Here is a 20238-nt window from a genome sequence, read left to right on the forward strand (position 1 = left end):
TGAGAGAGGGAGAGAGGGAAGGGGTTAGGCACCCCTCTCTCTTGTCAGTGTGAATACCAGATTCCCCTCTTCACTCATATTTAAACTGAGAATCCAGGATCTCCCATAGCTCTAAAGGACATAGAAGCTTCTCCCCTTCCCTCTAGACTAACCCCTTTTGGATGTAGGGGCCTGAGCAAAAGGGTGACTCCTCACCCCTTCTCTATCAGGACCCCCACCTTCGGACTTAGTCAGTTAATCTGAGGAGTTGAGAAATTACCCATAACCTCTCTGACACAAGAGAATACGGTGATTCCCATACTTGAACTCAGGAGCAAGGCAAAAGACTGAACAAAGCACGAAAAACTTGAAACAAACTAATAGGTTACATGCCTAGCAAAAACAGGATGTGAGGTAAGGGATTTTACCTCTTGTAACCTTCTAACTAAAGATGTTGGTTGTAAGAAACAGTAGAACTGGGAAAACCCGAATGCAAAGGTTTTAATAACTTGATGAAACCAGGCTCTTTGGTGCTAAAGAAACTTTAGCTTGGCGGTCACAAAGGAGGCAGATCGAGGGCTCTAGTAGCAACACTGGAATCTGAATGGCAATAAGATGTTGACAGCAAGCAAGGTATCTAGGATGGAAGGAAAAGAAACCTTCTCTCTCTCTCTCTCTCTCTCTCTCTCTTCTGTTCGAAACTCTTTCTCCACTTTTTTCTTTCCTGCTCTGCGTTCTCCCTCTTCCAAACTCGACAGACCCCCCTCCTCTTGCGAAAACCGTTCTCTCAGTACTTCTCTACTCCCTCTCTATCTCTCCCGATTTCTCTCTCAAACTCTCTTATGTGCACTCTTCTCTCTCTGAATCAAGAGACCCTCTATCTGTGAGTCTCTATCTGCTCTCAGCTCCACCATCTACCCTTGCCATTCTCTCTCGTCCTTTCAAAAGAAAATTAACGAAAGAGCTCCTCTCTCATCTAGTTGACTTCTTTTTCTCTATTGAAAATCCCCTCGTCACATATTCCACCCGACCTCTCTCTAATTCTCGACCACCTTCTCATCCCCCCTATCTCTTCTCCTCCAACCTCTTTTCTCTTCAAAATTCCTCTCCTTGGGAATGGTGCCTCTATTTATAATGGAGGGCAAGGGGAGGTTTTGTCAACTCTCAAAAAGGGAAGGGGGTTTTGGGTAAGTCAGGGTTTAAAGGGATAGGAAGGTTTAGTAACTTGGGGTTCAAATGGTAATTTAGTCATTTATGGTCTTAGGGGCAATTTTATAATTTGGGATAAAAGAATAATTTAGTGATTTGGGTTCAGAGGGAAAATTGGTAATTTGAGGTTCAAATGGGTAGGCTTAAAGGGGCATTCAGGTAATTTGAGGAATGAAGGGCATTTGGTAATTTTCGGTTTGAAGGGTATTTTGGTATTTTGGAATGGGGAATATTTTGGAATTTTGGAGAAAGGGGTATTTTGGTAATTTGGGCAAAGGGGATTTTGAGGATTTAGGGAATAAGGGGTATCTTGGGAATTTGGGCACAATGAGGGTATTTTGGGAATTTGGAATGGAGGGGTATTTTAGGAATATAGGGTATGAGGAGCATTTTCAATGACTTGAAAAGAGGATAGTTTTGGGTATTTGACATGAAGGGTATTTTGGTAATTTGTTCAAGGGCATTTTGGAAATTTGGAGAGGAGTATTTTTGGGCTTTAAGGTATTAGGTGGGCTCAACGATGGATTTTAGGGATTTGGGGGTTGAGATTTGGGTTCTTTCTCTGGGTTTCAGTAGGGTCGAAATGGTTTGGTCGGTGTTCGAGGGTGAGTTGGGGGTTCAGATAAAGGACTGAGCAAAAATCAAGGGCTGCTAACACATTTATTTCCAAGGAACGATAGAGAGAACATAGAGACCATTCTCTAACTCTCCAAAAGCAATGAACTTATTATTCATCTTAATAGTAATCTTAATGCCAAAAAGTAAAGAACATCCTTCATTACATAATTTTGAAACAAAAATCAATTTTTTTCTTAATTGTGGAATGTAAAGACAACCTTTAAGTAAAATAAATCATTCCCTAAAAACTAATTCTACTGTTCTTATAGCAGTAGCAACAAGTGATATTGAAGTTCCCATGTAGAACACCACCTCTCTCTCAGTCAATCTTCTGCTTTCCTTGAACCCCTACAATGAGTTACAAGCATGAGCATAGGCAAAAGTGATCAACATATTGGTCTCCATGATTAATGATTCAAAATTACCTTCAAAAGGCTTCTTCTTTATGGAATCGATGTACTATGGGCAATTCCTCTTCCAATGCCCCATCTACTTATAGAAATGACACTCATCTGATGATTTGTCTCTTTTCTATTTCTTGAACTTGGTGCCTTTCTTCTTCTAAGGTTTCTTACTATACTTCCTCCTTTTCTTCCCATTTTTCTTTCCTCCTGCAAGAAGGGCAATGGGTTTTTCCTTCTAAATTAGTTCTTCAGCTCTTTGCAACATATTGTTGAGCTCATTTAAGGTGACATTCATCTTATTCATGTTAAAGTTCATTATAAACCGATTAAAGGAAGTGGAAGAGTTGAGGATGGCATTTGTCTTAATGTCATCTTCCAAGGTATTGCCAAGTGCCTCCAATTCATTAATAAAGCCCATCATCTTCATGACATGCTCATGAACTAGTTGGCACTCAGTCGTGTGTGGTCATCAACGTTTTGAGGACCTTCTGTCTAGTAGAATGATTCTACTCTTCATACATGGTTTTAATTCCTTCCAACATTTCCTTACTGGTAGAGACACTCACAAAATGTTTTTGGGTGGAATTATCCAGTGAAGCAAGGATGTAACACTTGGTTAGAGAATTCTTATCTTGCTAATCATTGTACTCCCTCTTCATTCCTCAGAAACTCAATTCCCAGGTGCATCTGAAACATCCCGAGTGACAACCTTGTCCAATTTTTCAGATGTGAGTACCATGTTGAGGTTACATCTCCAGTCAACATAATTTGGGCCTTTAAGCTTATTATCATCAAGCAGTTTAATGAAGGGTCCATTTGTCATTTCTACAAATGTCAAATTACTATAATTAGTCCACAACATTATTTCATGTCTCTTCATAGAAGGGATTTCATCTATGTTCCATCCTCATTTGTTATCTCTAAGAATTCCTTTAGTTTTTAGAGAGATATTTTTCATCTCTCTAAGAATGTGAAAGGAATCACATAGGTGCACGAGGGCAATTATTTCAACTACATAACCCCACCACTTTCTACAAAGGATATCAACTATCCATCTATCTAATAGACATCCTCTTTGGTCTCTATCAAACAAGATCCATTGTCATTTACAGGTTAGACCTCTCCAATAGTGAATGCATTCCCATCAAGTCAAGATAGTTTCATATATGTATCCCAATCTTTGGATTCATATTTTCATGAGGGAACTTAATGAATCAATCCCTAGTAGGTCTAGGGTTTGATTAACCTCAGTGACTCCTACTAACTTTCATAAAGATAGATTTCCAATTGGGCTGATGGGCAAGCGGTAACGTAAGGATCCCTCTTGGGAAGGAACCAAAATTGGACCAATTCAGCAAGGAAGATCATTCGATGATCTTAAAATATCATGGGAATGATGTGCATCCACCCATGACACATAGGAGAGTCACAAAGAATCTCAACATGGCCAAGTGCTTATAGCCATATTAAATTAAACCATGTACCATATCATAAAATATTAAATTAAACCATTCCTATGTGTTTCATGTTGTTAGCAGTCTTACCAAAGGTGGTGACTGGAGGCAATGGTAACGATTGGAGCTGTGTTGATGAATGTTGGTCACAAAGAATAGTGACTGAACCGTCTTGGGGAGAGAATGGCAACTAAAAAGAGTTTGAGGGTAGGTAGAAGAAGCTGAAGATTAGAGGAGGTCTGAAATCTTCGAGAGGTAGAGGAGGTTGGGGAACTCATAGGGGAAGTAATCGATGGGGGCAGAATCTTGGTATGACAAACCGAAGTCCCATTCAAAGGTGAGAGAGAACTTCAACCTTAGCAGTGTTGTTGCTGATAGAGCTTGGCTGGATTTGGAGAGACAATAATTCGAAAAGAGGGAGGAAAGTGTTTCCTGGAAAATAGAAGAGAGGAGTGGAGGCAAGGAAGGAGTTTCTCTAAGGTTGTTTGTTGGGGATATTTGGAAGATTGGTGGGTTTAGAAGAGGTTGAGACCTGGGTGCATCGTGTTTGGGCACTGATGAATGGGGTTTGCGTAAAGAAGTTGGTCCAAGGCCTTTTTTTTGTTTATCCTTCCCTCAAGATGAGAAGCAACTTTGATACTGGAATGAGTACCTTGGAAAATGGGGGAGATACCTCTTCTCTTAGAGCAAATGCCAGATGTTTTCTCCCAGAAACAGAGGATAAAGAAGATCAACCAGAAGAAGTATGGATCAAGGCTTTTGGCTTACCACTGACGTTGTGGTACCCATGTTATGAAGAAAATAGGGGACCTATGTGGGGGATTCTTGAAACAGATGATATGTCGGAGGAACTCCTAACGTGTGAGTGGGTGAGAATCAGAGTAAAAGAGGGGGCAACATACCAGATACCATGGAGCTGGCAGTAGGCGATGCAATTTTCAAGATCGGGATCTGGCAAGAGAGAAGGCCCAGTGTTAGCTTGCAGAAGAATCTGCAAAAGGAGTTTCTCGACAACCAGGAGTTTAAGAATGATCTCAGAGGACCAGAAATGTCAAAAATTTTAACCAAGTCTGAGGTTACAATTTTCAAGGTCAGAGCGCTGCCGAAGGGAAGAGAGTAGTGCTAGAGACTATGTCAGATACGGCATGGAGGGAATACCGACAAACCCAATAGATGGATCACAAGAACCAAGATGTGCAGCAATCTCAACAGCCTTTTGGTTCATCCAATGGTGAACATGATTCTCAAAAAAACAACTTTTTCAAAATTTAAATTTGGGGACCGACAAAGGGAATACTGTGTTGGCTCTGAAAAGTCTTATTAAAGACTGTCTAAAAGAATTAGGTGTGGGGTCTGCTAGGGGCCAAGTGTCACAAATAAGCCATCCCCAAGAAAGCCTTTAATGGGAAATACTACTAAAGCGTTGTTAGGTCAAGGCTCCTCTAAATCTCTAATTATTATCCTCAAACCACACAAAATATGGATAGGTGGGTTTTGATCCATTCCCCAAACCTGGGTGATTCGGTTTTAGTGGGTAGTGGCTTTCATGGTGGGGGAAACAAAGAGAAAAAATCGCCTGTGTTGGAGGGGCCCAATTGGGTTACTGAACCAAAGAGCCTTTTGGGCGATCCAAACAAATCAATGAATATAAAAAATCAACCTAACCCACACATGAGTCACAATCTTGGAAGTGGTAAGTCAAGGAGGGTAAACTTAAGTAGCAAAGAATCCCTACAAGAAAGAAACAAAAAAGAAGTTTTAAAGGAAATGCCGATAAGGAAAGAAATCATCCATGAATTTGTGGCAAGCCCTATTACAGAAACACCTGAGTCAAGAATGGGAAATAGGAACCAGTAGAATAGCATTGATAGAGAGGAGAGTTCACCCTTAAGAGATCAACAAGAAGGGGAAGCAAACTCGGGATTAGGTGGAGCGGAAGGAGATCAATCAAGTGAAAAGGAGAGGAGTGCACAGAGAGAGGCTAACACTTCGGTGGATGATAAAAACAAACGTTTGAGTCATCATCCGTCTAGGTAATGTCGAAGTTGCTGGGCTTGGGTAAGTTTCTAGGTGTCTCAATAGGACTGGAACTGGAAACTATAGAGTATCTAGAAGGGACTAAGCGAAGGATTCAAGAGGAGAAAGGGAAGAGATGTAAAGAAAGGGGGGTGGGCAGAGGAAGAACATCAAAGCATCACAACGTCTCTCATGGGGCCTGCAGATGGAGGGGACAGAGGGGAAGGAGGGGAGGAAGCAATAGGAGTTTTTTCCTTCATTTTAGATGGATACGAGTTTTCTTTCGTGGAATGTGAGAGGATTAGGGTTAAGACGAAGGAGAGTGGTGGTGAGGCGTTGAAAAGATGGAAGGCAGGGGTGGTGCTCATCCAAGAATCAAAAATTGAAAAAGTGGATGCTCAACTAATTCGAAGTGTTTGGGAAGAGGGGTAGTTGAAGTGGGTAGGAAAACCAGCAGTGGGAAATGCAAGGGGAATCCTAACCTTGTGGGGTCCTTTAAAATTCAAGAAAATTTCTCAAAAAATGGGGGATTTCTCAGTTATAGTAGTTTTTGAACTATAAGGGGATCAGTGTTGCTATGTTACAAATGTCTACAGTCCAAATGTTGATACGGAGAGGCAATCTTTCTAGGAGGAACTGGCTGAGATGAGAGGTAACTCAACATTACCTTGGGTAATTGGTGGTGACTTCAGCGTTACTATATTTATTGAAGAAAAGAAAGGAGGACAGCGAAGAACAAGAGCAATGCGTGACTTCTCAGATTTATAAACAAATTTGAGTTGGTAGATCTACCTCTCTTAGGTGCACAATTTACCTGGTCAAACAATCAGGACGATCCGGTATTGGTGAAGCTTGATAGATTCTTAATTTCAGCTAATTGGGAGGATAGCTTTCCAGGTACAAAGCAAGAAGCTTTACTGTGTCCCCTCTCAAATTACTGCCCTATTCAGCTGACTTCTAGCAGAAAGATTCATAAACAAGCACCATTTTGGCTGGACAACAACTGGCTTGAAGAGGAGGATTTGAGGAACTTAATTGCAGAAAATGGAATGAAGCTCAGTTGGAGGGAAAAAGTTCATTTGTACTGGCCAAGAAATTGGGAGCAATTAAAGTTGTCATAAAAAACTGGAAATTAGGAAAATACCTTTCAACAGAACAAGTTAAAATGCCTGGAGCAGATCAAGGATTTGGACAAGCTAGAGGAACAAAGAGTGTTGTCTGAAGAGGAGAGAAGAAAGAGAGATGAAGCAAAGATCACTTTCGAGAAACTAGCCTATAAGGATGAAATAAGCTGCCATCAAAAAGCAAAAGTGAGGTGGCTAAAGGTGGGGGATAAAAACTCCAAATTCTTTCACAAGATGGCTAATGCACACCACAGAACAAACAATATAAACAGGTTGGAATTTGATGGTCAGATAGAGGTGCAGCCAAGTGAAATCCAAACCATTGCCACCAACTTTTACAAATCCTTGTTTATGGAGCCATGGAGAAATCAGCCTCTACCTGAAGGGGTACAATTTAAGAACTTAAATGAAGCTCAAAAAGAGGATTTGAAAAATCCTTTTTCAGAAGAAATTTGGGAAGCTGTTAAGAAAATGGATATGGATAAACCTCCAAGACCTGATGGAGTAACAAATCTTTTCTACAAGAAATGCTAGAATGTTATCCGAACTGACATCTTAAAGGCCTTTCAAGAATTTCATGACTCTGCATCTTTGGTAAGAAGTTTGAATGCCACTTTTATTACATTAATTCCGAAAGTAGAAAGGGCAATAAATCTCAAAGATTTTAGGTCAATAAGCTTGTTGAATAATTTCTATAAGCTTCTTGCAAAGGTGTTGGCCGAGAGATTGAAGAAGAGTCTAGGACGTATAATATAAGAAAACCAATGTGCTTTTGTTAGTGCAAAACAGATCTTGGGTAGTGCTTTACTTGCCAATGAAGTAGTTGACTCAAGAAGAAGGGCAAGAAAGCCAGGAATGTTGTGTAAAGTGGATCTTGAAAAAGCATAGGACCATGTTAATTGGCAATGCCTAAATTTCATTCTTAAAAAAATGAACTTTAGCCAGAAGTGGAGGAACTGGATGAAGGTAGGTTTTTTTTTCCTAAATTTTCTGTTATAATAAATGGAAAATCCCCTGGTTTCTTCAAAAGTTCAAGAGGCATTTGCCAAGGTGATCCCTTGTCACCTCTACTTTTCCTTTTGTAATGGAGGTCCTAATCCAATTCATCAGTAGTGCAGATCAGGCTGAACTTTGGAAGGGCTTTAAAATTATTCCAAGGGGTGAGAGGGTCAATGTTCTCCACTTTGCTGATGATACACTTTGTTTCATTGATGCTTCTTTCTCTTAATTAGAAACGTTAGTGGGAATTTTCTCTTGGTTTGAAGTAGTAACAGGGTTGAAGTTGAACTTGCGAAAATCTTCTCTCATTCCGGCGGGCAGAGTCAAAGGCATAGTTTTGTGGGCCGAAACTCTAGGATGTAAAGTGGATAGGCTTCCTACTACCTATCTTTGTCTTCCGCTAGGTGCAAAGTGCTCATCTGCAACAATTTGGGAGTTGGTGTTAGAAAGGCTAGAAAGGAAACTTGCGTCTTTGAAGGCAAAATATCAGTGACTTTGATCACGAGTACTCTTGCAAATCTGCCAGTATATTCTCTCTCCCTTTTCCCTATTCCAAGCTCAGTAGCTAAGAGAATAGAAAAGCTGCAAAGAAAGTTCCTATGGAAATGATGGGAAGATGAGAAGATCCATATGATAGCTTGGGGCTAAGACGAATAAAAACTTTCAATACAACCTTAATGGGAAAATGGATTTGGAGATTTGGAGTGGAAGAAAATTGCTGGAGGAGGAAACTCATTGCATCTAAGTATGGTCTTCAGTCGAGGGATGAATGGCTGCTATGAATCTTCCATCCTACGAATTCTCTCTATGGAAAGCTATAATGAGAACACTTCATAACTTCCTAAAAGGATTGGGATTCCAGTTAGGAGATAAGGGTAGAATTCATTTCTGGAAGGATAAATGGCTAAATGATGGTACTTGGAAGAGGAGTTTCCCCTTTTATTCTCGATAGCTGAGGGCAATTGTTACTAACTCTTTCGAGCTAGTTCAAGATGAAATGGTGTGGAGGTCCAAATTTCCAAGAGGTTTCCAAGATTGGGAAGTAAAGGAAGCTGTGAATTTGTTGAGCAGTCTAAATACTTTCTCATTTCACCCCCAGTCAAGGGACCGGACTTGGACAACTGATGGAAAGTTCTCAGTTAGATCTTTTGCTGATGAACTGACTGTTAGTAGGGCTAATGGTTTCCCTTGTAAACAAATCTAAACCACTTCATTTCCATCCAAAATCAATTTCTTGGTCTGGGCCTCAGCGCTAGGAAAATGCCTAACAGGAAGCAACCTGACAAAGAGAGGAATTATGTTAGAAGACCTAAGTTGTGGAATTTGTGGTCTTGACAAGGAATCCATTGACCATCTCTGAATTCATTGCAAGCTTTCTTGGCGAATAAGGTCTCATTTCCTTCATGTTATTGGTGTTTGCTGAAAAATGCCAGGCACAGTAAAGGATCTTTTACAAAGTTGACATCTTCCAGGCTTATCAAAGAAAAGGCAAATACATCTGGAGATCTATTACAGTAGCAGTAATCAACACTTTATGGTCAGAGAGAAATGACAGAATTTTTAGAAAAGATAAGAGTCATGAGGTGTTGATCCAATGTATTGTGGTCAGATTAGCATTTTGGTTATCTATCCTGCCTGATTTTTGTAATCAAAACATGTTTCTGATGTTTAATTCCATTAGTTTGTGGGATCTCTGACTACTGAGAGTGAATTGGCTTATGTTTCCTCCCTCTTTTTATGACTATTATTTTCATAAATAAAGTTACCTTACCTTTTTCAATATATATATATATGCTCAACTCAACTAACATCATAACATAATGGGCCCATCAATTAGGTTGATGTCATAATGCAATTCAGCCCAAAACGTGGACAGCATAGTGTAGGCCCAATCAGAAACACAGCAATCGTAGAAAACAATTTATTAGGTTTCTAGCATTCTAACCATTCAAAAATGATAATCAATCCCAATTTCGACCCAAGAACAAGAGAGAGAATTCCTACAATCATCCAATGATCACACATTATAATCTTATTATAATCAGAGTTTATTATCTTCTATTTTCTAAGATCACACGCCCCAAGACAGTTGAACACTCACAACCACCAAAAACTTTCAAAAGAATGAAATCACCCAAACTGATATGCATGGAAAATTACATTTTGGGCGTCCAAAAAGATTTAATCCACTATGGTTCAACATCTTAAATTAAACCATGCTCTGATACCACAGAAAGATGATCATCCAATGATCATATTGTGCGAAAAATCCCAGCAACAAGAGAGGTGGAATTTCAAAAATTCATAAAACCCTAGTGTTGAAATCACAAATATGAGAAAACTGATTTTTCTCATAGGATTGATTAGGTTCTTGGACCATGAAAGATCAGATCTTTTTGGATGAACAATGAGTGCATTACCTGATATTGAAGTCCATAAATGCAGATTCCAAAGTGATGTTCACATCCAAGCTTGAATCCTCGTGGTAATACTGCAGCAAGTTGAAGATGGCGCAACTCTATGTTTGCAGTCTTGGATTTCTTCTCCAGAAACTACAACAACAAATCTCTATTTAAGATATTACAGTTTGTATGGTGTGGAACCCTCAACTTAATGGGAGATCCAACATGTCACATGCTTTATACAAGCTAGTGGGGTCGGACACTTAAGTTTTAATTAATCATTATAGGCCAATTCGACCATAGCTGTTATGGGCTTAAGTGATCAGGACCATCTAAACACTTAAAAGCACTTGGAATCTTACCATCCTAAAAATTCCAAGTCTATTGGTTCAACCCATTATGTAATAATCAAGTCAATGCAACACAATTAATCACTTGCATTAAATCTCTCTACCATAAAAACTTGACGCCACATTTAGGGAAAGACTTTTTCTCTCTTTGTCGTTATGACATGATGTCCAACTTCCAACACCATTGGATCCTTCATTAAAGATTCAAACAATCCTACTGCTAACACATCCAAGACTCCAAGTAGGAAATTGTACAAAGTATTCTCTATGTCCTGACATAATAGTAGATCCTATCACATTGATCATCAACCAGCATACCATCCTTAAATGCCCCAACATACCCAAATATTTGACCCAAAAGGATCTCACTAGATAGTATATCAAAAACATACAAGTGTAATACTCAATCCAATATCAATATATAGTCTAGGAATTAAGAGCAACACCATTTTCTTGTAAACATTTATCCCCACACCTTAGGTCACAACCTGAGCAGCTAAGACCCACTGCTCCACTACCTTGGGCAGTATGAGGATAACACCCTTGTTAAGATAGACTTCCCCAAGTGTATCCATTGGTTGTGAAGTTTTAAGTCTATACTATTACAACCATGTGGTCTTATACATAATACTTATATGAACGAAGGGTATTTAGAAAAACATCTTGATGACATATGAAATGAATATCCTTTTTATCATAACAAAAGTATGTACAATACATCAGTTCGAGCTGAGGGCATACACACTATCTAACATAGATAGTATCCTAACAACTGATCATTTGAAATGCAAAGGGTTTAGCATGGCTAGCTACTGCTACTTGTGTAATATGGATGAGGAAACTGTTTGTCACTTGTTCTTTTCCTGCAAAGTGGCAAATTTCATTTGGAAGTTCTACTTATTCCTTTTTGGTATTCCGATATTCCAACCTTCCTCGCCAATAGAAATCTTCTCTTCTTGGCCAAGGTTTAGAGGAATTAAGAAAGCTAGGATCATTTGGAATTGTATTCCCTTTGTAGTTTGTTGGGTAATACGGAATGGAAGAAATAGAAGGCTCTTTGAGAATAAGGCAAAGTGCATTGAAGTGTCAATGGCTTTGGTGGGAAAGCTTGTTAAAAACTAGGTTCTAGTTCTTCTAGATTTTGAGCAAGTTAACAACTCAAACTTGATAGAAAACTTATGGGATGTTCTTGAAATTCAAGATTGTAATGTGAACCTTTTTCATTTTGATTAACTATGTTGGTGTGTGTCACCCTGACACCCAATCAGCTTGTACTCTCCTTTTTATTTTAATAATTTTTTCCTTACTCTTCAAAACAAAAAAAAAAAGAGTTGAGGAGTGGAATAGAGATCATTTTGGAAGATTGGAGGAGAAGCAGCTTGTTGTGACTTCACTAATCAAGCAATTGGACAATAAGAAGACTCGAGGTTTTTTAAATGAGGATAGGAGAATGAGATGAAACCTTAATAAGGAGCTAAAAGAAAGACTATTAATAAAAAGCACATGTTGGAGACAAAAATCAAGATAAAAATGGATTAAATAGGGGGGCGGTAATACGAAGTTCTTCCATGTGATTGTTAATGGGGAAACAATGACAAATCAAGAGGAGATTTGCTTTGTGAATCATATTAAGACAGTTTATAAAAGAAAGGGAAAAGATTTAGAGTGAAATATTTAGAGGGTCCCCTCCAAATGCATTTTCCTCGGTTATGCACAAACTCCAAAGGGTTATTGTTGCTATGATCCTGTTTCAGGGAAGAAGTTTGTCTCCATGGATGTCACCTTCTTTGAGGAGACACCCTATTATCCTAGGGTTTCTCCTCCGGGGGAGAGCAGTGAGAGTGGGGATTTGGGTCTTTTTCCTCGAGGGGAGCGTAGTGGGAGTGGGGTTGTTCCTTTACCTATTCCATTGGGTGATGAAGGCTGTAATGGTGAGGGTGGTCAAAGGGATCAGGAGTTGAGTCTATCACAAGCGATGCAGGCAGGTTGATCCTAGTCATCGATAGTCCAGGCCAGCTCCAGTTCCTTCTGTGGCTCCAGATCCAGGTATTACAGTCCCAAGGCCCACTGAAACACCTTCCATTGTTGCCACTCCCCCTCCTGCAGATGACCTTGACCTCCCTATTGTCGTCCGTAAAGGGAAACGGCATTGCACCACATCTACAGCTCACTGCATTTCCCAGTTTTTATCCTATGATTGCCTATCTCCCTCTTACCAGTCCTATCTCACTTCCATTACCAATGTCCCTATTCCAAGAACAGTGCAAGAAGCCTTATCAGCTCCAAAGTGGAAAGATGCAATGCAAGTTGAAATGGATGCCCTGTTGAAAAATAATACTTGGGAGCTAGTTGACCTACCCAAAGGAAAGAAACCAGTTGGATGTAGATGGGTATTTACTATGAAGCATAATGCTGATGACTCCATTGAAAGGTACAAAGCCCGGCTGGTTGCAAAGGGGTTCACCCAGACTTATGGTATAAACTACTTGGAGACCTTTGCCCCAGTAGCCAAGATGACCACCATTCGAGTTCTATTATACCTTGCAGCAAATCATTCTTGGTCCTTGTTCCAAATGGATGGTAAAAATGCTTTTCTGAATGGAGACTTACAAGAAGAGGTCTACATGCAGTTGCCTCCTGGATTCTATGATACAGAGACAAGTAAGAAGGTATGCCGACTGAATAAGGCATTGTATGATTTGAAGCAGTCACCTAGAGCCTGGTTTGATAGATTCAGACTAGCCCTTGGAAAATTCGGTTATGTACAGGCCCAATCAGATCATACACTATTCATTAAAAGGGTGGACTCCTCTCTGACCCTGCTTGCTGTATATGTGGATGATATTGTAGTGACAGGAAATAATAGTAGTGAGATTGAATCCCTCAAACAACTCCTTCATCAAGAGTTTGAGGTGAAAGATCTTGGTGCATTACGATACTTTTTGGGTATTGAAGTTGCTAGATCTAAACAAGGGGTCTTTATCTCTCAGAGAAAATATGTTCTAGATCTGTTAGCGGAAACTGGAAAGTTAGGTGTTAAGCTTGCTAATACACCCATTGAACAGAATCACAAGATTAGTGTAGAGGGCAGGGAGCCTCTTGAAGATAAGATTATGTTCCAACAGTTGGTTGGAAAGCTCCTATATCTCTGCCTCACTCGGCCAGATATCAGTTATGCAGTCAGTGTTGTCAGCCAGTACATGCATTCCCCTAGAACTACTCATCTTCTTGCGGTAGAGAGAATATTAGCATACTTGAAGAGATGCCTGGGTAGAGGTATACTATTCAAGAACAATAATCACATGAAGGTGGAGGTCTATACAGATGTCGATTGGGCTGGGAGTGCTGATGACAGGAGGTCTACCTCTGGATATTGTGCCCTTGTGGGAGGTAACCATGTCTCTTGAAGAAGTAAGAAACAGAGTGTTGTATCCCGTTCTAGTGTTGAAGCTGAATAGGTCAATGGCTAACGGAGTGGTTGAAATCCTATGGCTGAGATCACTACTTGAAGAGTTGGGTATTGATTATGAGAAGCCATTGATGTTGTATTGTGATAATCAGGCGGCTATTAATATAGCCCACAATCCGGTGCAGCATGACAGTACTAAGCATACTGAAGTTGATCGACATTTTGTGCGAGAGAGGGTCTCATCACAAGAAGTGTCTCCCGTATTTCACATCCAACATGCAACTCGCAGATATCCTCACCAAGGCTATACCAAGGAAGAAGTTAGAGGCAAACCTATCCAAGTTGGGAATGATAAGCACTGATGTGGTCCCCACAGTTGTGGTCCCCACTGTGTTCGTAGGACAATATGTGTAATTATTTGTTTCAGTCATGTTAGTGTTAGTTGGTGGTCAATTTGTTATTTCAGTTGTTATTTATTTCAGCTTTTTATTTGCTTTATTTATCATGTAAGTACTAAGGGAAGATCTGTCCTTTTCTCTTATGTACTGAACATAACCTATAAATACTAAGAGAGTGGCGGCAGCAGATCAATTAGAATCTGTCCCTTCTTTCAAACCTTTGTGTTCTCCAGTTCTTCTCCTCTCTTTTCTTTATTTCTCTTACTTTTCTTCTACCTTTCCTAATCTGAAATCTATTAGGGTTCAAGGCTAATTGCAGTCTTGATCGCCTACTGTGGCATAATTTATGAGGAAAGCAGGAAAAAGGAAAGAAAAGGGGGATCGTGAATTTAGGCAATCTTTCTGGAACCTTAAAATAAATGAAATGAAGATACTAAGTTGGGATATGAGAGGTTTAGGAAGTGCAAAAAAGAGGAGAGTAATAAGAAATGTCCTCAAAAAAGAAAGGTCAGATATGGTCATGATTCAAGAGACCATGTTCTCAGAGGTAGACAGAAAATTGACTAAGAGTATTTGGGGTGTTAGGGGATTTAGTTGGATTTTGCCCCTTTATGGGGAGCCTCAAGGGGAATTCTTACAATTTGGAGAAATGAGGAAATGAATTGAATGGAGGAGTTGATTGACCAATTCTTAGTCTCTTTAAAAATTAAAAGATCTTCATATGGGAGAGAGTAGGCCTTAACAAATGTCTATGGACCCAACTCATATAGAGATAGGACTTTGTTTTGGGAGGAATTGTCTGCTATTAAAGGATTATGGGAGGGCCCCTAGTGTTTGGGAGGTGATTTTAATGTCATTAGATTCACAGAGGAAACAAACAATCCAAACCAAGGCAGTACTAATAGCTTGAGAAAATTTAATGGATTAATTGATTTCCTTGAATTGAAAGAACTCCCTCTAATGCAAGCAGATTTTACTCGATCAAACATTTAATTTCTTCCAACTTGTTCCAAACAGGATAGATTCCTTTTTTTCAATTGAATGGAAAGAAATGTTGGGGACCTTAACTTCAAGTGCCTTACCTAGAGTTACCTCAGATCACTATCCCATTTGTATTGAGAAAGAAGTCTCTAGTAGAAGTCCTTCACCATTTCAATTTAAGAATATGTAGCTGGAAGATCCTTCTTTCAAGGAAAGCTTAAAAGAATGGTGGGGAGACTTTAGATCTCTGGGGAGAAAGAAAATTGTGACTTTTTCCATTTAATTAAAGAGGTTAAAGAATAAGGATCATTTTAGAAGAGTAGAAGAAATTAAAGAGAAAATTTCTTCAAGGATTGAAGAGTTGGACAAGAAAGAAGCTCTACAAGTATTGTCAGAGGAGGAAAGAGCAAAGGTGGAGATAAAAGCTAGAATTGGAAGAGATCCTAAGAAAAGAAGAGATACATTAGAGACAAAAATCAAGATGTAAATGGCTTATATAAGGGGATTAGTTGACTTTAAGTCATGTGTTGAATAAAGACCATTGTACGTGGATTATTTGACTTTTATTTTGTAAGGTGTTGAATAAAGAGCCATTGTACGTGGATTATTTGAATTTTAAGTCAAACTCGATTATATCATCATAGACTTCTATTATATAAGCAGTAAGCTTTAATGCATTAGATACATATGTGGTAGATATGACTTAACACTTTATATATATATTTTGTCTTTTATCATACCTATATTTAATTTTTAACAAGTTTGTTAAAAATAAAGAAATAATCTTACGCTTTACGATACGATTCATGATTCAATTCGATTCAACTTTCTCTACAATTTACGTTATGGTTATGATTTTCAGAATATTGCTACGAGATAAATTAAGGAAATGATTTTCTCAAATGGAGAGGCCCAAAGCCCCAAGGTCGGATGGTATTTATGGCTTTTTACCAAAAGTGTTGGGACTTTCTAAATCAGATCTTTTGGAAGAATTTGAAGAGTTTTTTCCATAAAGTAGAGATCTTTCCTAGAGAAAATGCCACTTTTATTTCATTGGTGCCAAAAAAAGGAGGCAAAAACCCCAAAGGACTTTAGACCAATAAGCTTGATGGGAGTCTTTATAAGATCATATCAAAGGTTCTGTCTAAAAGGCTAAAGTAGGTGTTACCTTCAATGAGTGTGTTGTAGAGAAAAGAAAAAGTGCAGAGCACGCAGGGTTTGGTGTGTAAAGTGGACCTAGAAAAGGTCTATGATTTAGTGAATTAGAAGTTTCTATTAGAGATTTTAAATAGACTTGGGTTTAGAACAAAATGGAGGTTGTAGATTGAAGGATTTGTTAGCTCAATGCACTATTCAATTCTTACTAACGGTGTTGCAAAAGACTTTTTCCTAGCCAAGAGAGGGATTAGACAAGGAGACCCCTTATCCCCTTCCCTTTTACCTTAACTGTAGCTGTTTTAAGTGGAATGATAGTGAAAGAAAATGCACAAGACCTGATTTAGGGGTTGGAGGATTGGTAGAAATCAAGTTGTTCTCCTATCTTCAGTTTGTTGATGATACAATCATGTTTTGTAAGGTGTTGACCTAAAAATGATGAGAAATTTGTAGGCTTTTCTTGACAATTTTGAGCATATCTCTAGATTGAGGGTCAATAGGAGTAAAAGTACAATTGCATGAACTAATCTGGAAGAAGCGGAACTCCTTGGGTTTGTTGAATTGTTGGGCTATGAGGTTAGAAACAGGCTTGTGATTTACTTAGGTTTGCCTTTGGGAGGAAACCCTAGGTCTCATGGCTTTTGGAAGCAATGGAACTTTCTCTCTTTAGGTTTGCCTTTGTAAAGAAACTTGCCTTATGGAAAAGGAATTTTATCTCTTTAGGTGGAAGAATCACCTTGATTAGGGCAGCTATGGCAAATATTCCTATTTATTTCCTTTCCACTTTCTACATCTCGACTAGGATGGCAAAACAACTAGAGAAATATACAAGGGACTTCTAGGGAAGTGGTTGTGGAGGTTCCCCTTGGAGAAGGAGAAGCTATGGGCTAGAATAGTGGCAAGTATACATGGGCTGGAGCACAATGGTTGGGATGCTGGAATCAAAGCTAGGACCACAAGCTTTTCTCCTTGGAAAGCCATTCACGATCTGCTTCCAGTATTCTCCCCCAATATCAGGTATGATTTGAATTCTAGTAACTCCATAAAATTCTGGGAACAAACTTGGGTGGGGAATGCCCCTCTAAAGGATCAGTTTCCTTCTTTGTATGCTCTATCTGATCTTAAAAATGAGCCAGTTTCATCCTTCATTACCCTGTCCTCTTACAATTCTGGGCTTGGGTGGAATTTGGGTCTCAGAAGGGCCTTGAGGGATTCAAACTTTGCTAATATTTCGAGCCTTCTTGAACTTCTTGATAATGTTGTCTTAGACCCCACAAGGGCGGACTCTAGAATTTGAACCCGTACCCCCACTGGCTTCTTTTCTTGTGCTTCCTTTTTCAAAGTCCTAAGCCAGTCCACCAGTCCTATAACCCCCCCCCCCCTTTCCCTGTTAATGAGGTTTGGTGCAGAGCAATCCCACCTAGGGTTGGTAGTTTTTCTTGGGAAGCCTATCTAGAAAGATTCAACATTGGTGATCTACTCCAAAAGAAGCGACCCAATACTTGCTTGTCACCCCATTGGTGTGTTCTATGTAAAGCGGATGGGAAGACTGGTTTTCACCTACTGGTGTCATGCCATTTTGCGAGGTCAATTTGGGAATGGGTTTTTTCCCTCTTTGGGTGTAGATGGAACCCTCCATCAGATCTGCAGGGCCTTTTTTCCCCTTCTGTCTTCAAGTGGCGTAGGAAAAGGGGAAGGACTATGTGGAGAGGTTTGAGGGCTGCAGTAAGTTGGACAATATGGGAAGAAAGAAACTTCAGGATATTCTCAACGACTGAGAGATGGGTGGAAAAACTAAAGGCTATCATTCATTTTAGGGCTGTACAATGGCTGAAATCTTTGGAACTATTCACAAGTTACACAGTGGATGACATGTTGAGAAAGTGGGGTGAAATAGCAAAGTGCATACAGACCAAGTCAGTAATGAGTGTGTCTTGGACACCTCCACCTGCTAGGTTCATGAAATTAAATTTTGATGGTAGTAGAGGGAACCCTGGACAATCAGGGATTGGGGGTGTCTTTAGGGATGAGAATGGGATCATTTTTGCCTTGTTCTCAGGCCCAATTGGAGTGGGTGACTCCCTTAGAGCTGAGATCTTTGCAATTATGGAAGGAGTCCAGAAAACCAAGGAGATGAACATCAGAAAACTCTTAATTGAAGGGGATTCAGAGGTGGTGATAGGGTGGCTGAATGCATACAGCAATGGTTTATGGAGGTACAGTAATCAAAGGAGGAAAATTAAGTGGCCGGTGCGGGAGATGGAAGTTAAAATGTGCTGGGTCAAAAGACCAGCCAATTCTCTAGCTGATGGTTTAGCTAAACAAGGGGCAAAAAGGGATTCAATGTTTTGGGCTAAGTTGTAATTTTTTGTCTCTACCTATTCTTTTGTTTTCTTGATTGTACTTGGAAGATAAGTGTGTTTGTCTTCCTTATGTAACCTCTTTGGTGAATGAATGAAATTGTTATTGATCAAATATATATATATATATATAGATACAGGGGACATTTTGTGGGAACTAGGGGAGGGAAAAAAAGATCACTTGACCAAATGGGAACGGGTTGGTAAATCAAAGGAGAAAGGAGACCTAGGGATAAGAAACATTGTCCTTAGAAATACTGTGTTACTAGGTAAATGGTTGTGGAGATTTCCCTTTGAAAGAGAGGTTGTGGCACAAGGTAATAAGAAAGCATTCATGGGGTGGAAGGTAATGGCTGGGATGCTAACCACCCCCCCACTTCAGCTTCTCTTTGGAAAGCAATTCATCAAGTATACCCTATTTTTCTTAACTCCATCCGTTTTGATGTATAGAGGGGTGACAAAATCCGCTTCTTGGATGACCTTTGGATAGGGAAAACACCACTAAAAAATCAATTTCCTGAGCTGTATGCCTTCTCAAATCTTAAGGTGAAACTATGTCTAAAATGGAAACACCTTCTCCTCATAGTATTAACTAGGACCTAGGTTTCAACAGAGGCCTAAGGGAGAATGAATGTTCATCCCTGATACACCTACTTCACATTTTGGAGGCAGTTCCCTTGGACCTAAACCTTGAGGATTCTAGAATTTGGTCAATCTCTCCAAATGGCCTATTTACTTATTCCTCTTTTTTCAAAAATCTCACTTTTCTTAGTCCTCAAGGGGTGGACTTCCCAGTGAAAAAAAAATTGGAGTAAGCCCATTCCACTTAAAATCAAGCTTTTGCTAGGAAAATTTCCTTGGAAAATTAATACTTGTAATATGCTGCATTGAAGAAGGCCTAATTCTTTCCTTTCTCCTCATATATGCTCCGTATGTAGGGATAGTGGAGAGATCCTCTCCCATTTATTAATCGCTCATTCCTTTGTATATCGTATCTAGGTGTTCGTCTGTTCTCTTTTGGGCCTCTAAGGAAACTTTAGTTGGTCTTTTGGGGATGGTTTCCTGGCATCTCATTGTACTAATCTCAACTATAACCAAATATAACAAATAATTTTTCTGCTGATAAAAGAAAGAAAAAAACATTCAACATGACAATAAGGATTCAAAGGCAAAGGAGGTCAGCTAATGGGAGAGATGACTACTTAGCTAAGGGGTGCATATGCAGCATTGTTCTGGGCTCAATTGTAATCTATTTAAATCTGATGCTGCATCTCACGCCTATTCTAGGGAAGACTCTTTGTATTATCTTATGATATGATTTTAATAAAATCTTGATCTATCAAAAAATAAACACATTAAGAATGCATGGGAAACACCTGA

The 20238-nt window shown here is 39.4% G+C and overlaps 1 protein-coding gene across 1 annotated transcript; it reads left to right on the forward strand.

Moving 5' to 3' along the window:
- The first annotated feature begins 4574 nt into the window (after positions 1–4574).
- Positions 4575–7338, forward strand: LOC148865269 (uncharacterized). The gene is made up of 3 exons (XM_088976373.1): positions 4575–4754; positions 6511–6753; positions 6859–7338. Exons 1-3 carry the CDS (start codon positions 4575–4577, stop codon positions 7336–7338), a joined length of 903 nt encoding a protein of 300 aa, XP_088832499.1.
- The last annotated feature ends 12900 nt before the right edge of the window (positions 7339–20238 follow it).

This window comes from Nelumbo lutea, chromosome 3 (genome assembly GCF_056320005.1).
Source record: "Nelumbo lutea isolate HS-2025 chromosome 3, American lotus-T2T, whole genome shotgun sequence".
Classification (NCBI taxonomy): Eukaryota; Viridiplantae; Streptophyta; class Magnoliopsida; order Proteales; family Nelumbonaceae; genus Nelumbo; species Nelumbo lutea.

What these genes read in the sequence shown, in the direction of transcription:
- LOC148865269 (XM_088976373.1), top strand. Translation starts at nt 4,575, where the DNA reads ATGGAGCTGGCAGTAGGCGATGCAATTTTCAAGATCGGGATCTGGCAA. An exon ending in CTGAGGTTACAATTTTCAAG is followed by an intron (nt 4,755 to 6,510) that starts GTCAGAGCGCTG and finishes TCAAACAATCAG; the next exon opens with GACGATCCGGTATTGGTGAA. An exon ending in AGCTCAGTTGGAGGGAAAAA is followed by an intron (nt 6,754 to 6,858) that starts GTTCATTTGTAC and finishes TGCCTGGAGCAG; the next exon opens with ATCAAGGATTTGGACAAGCT.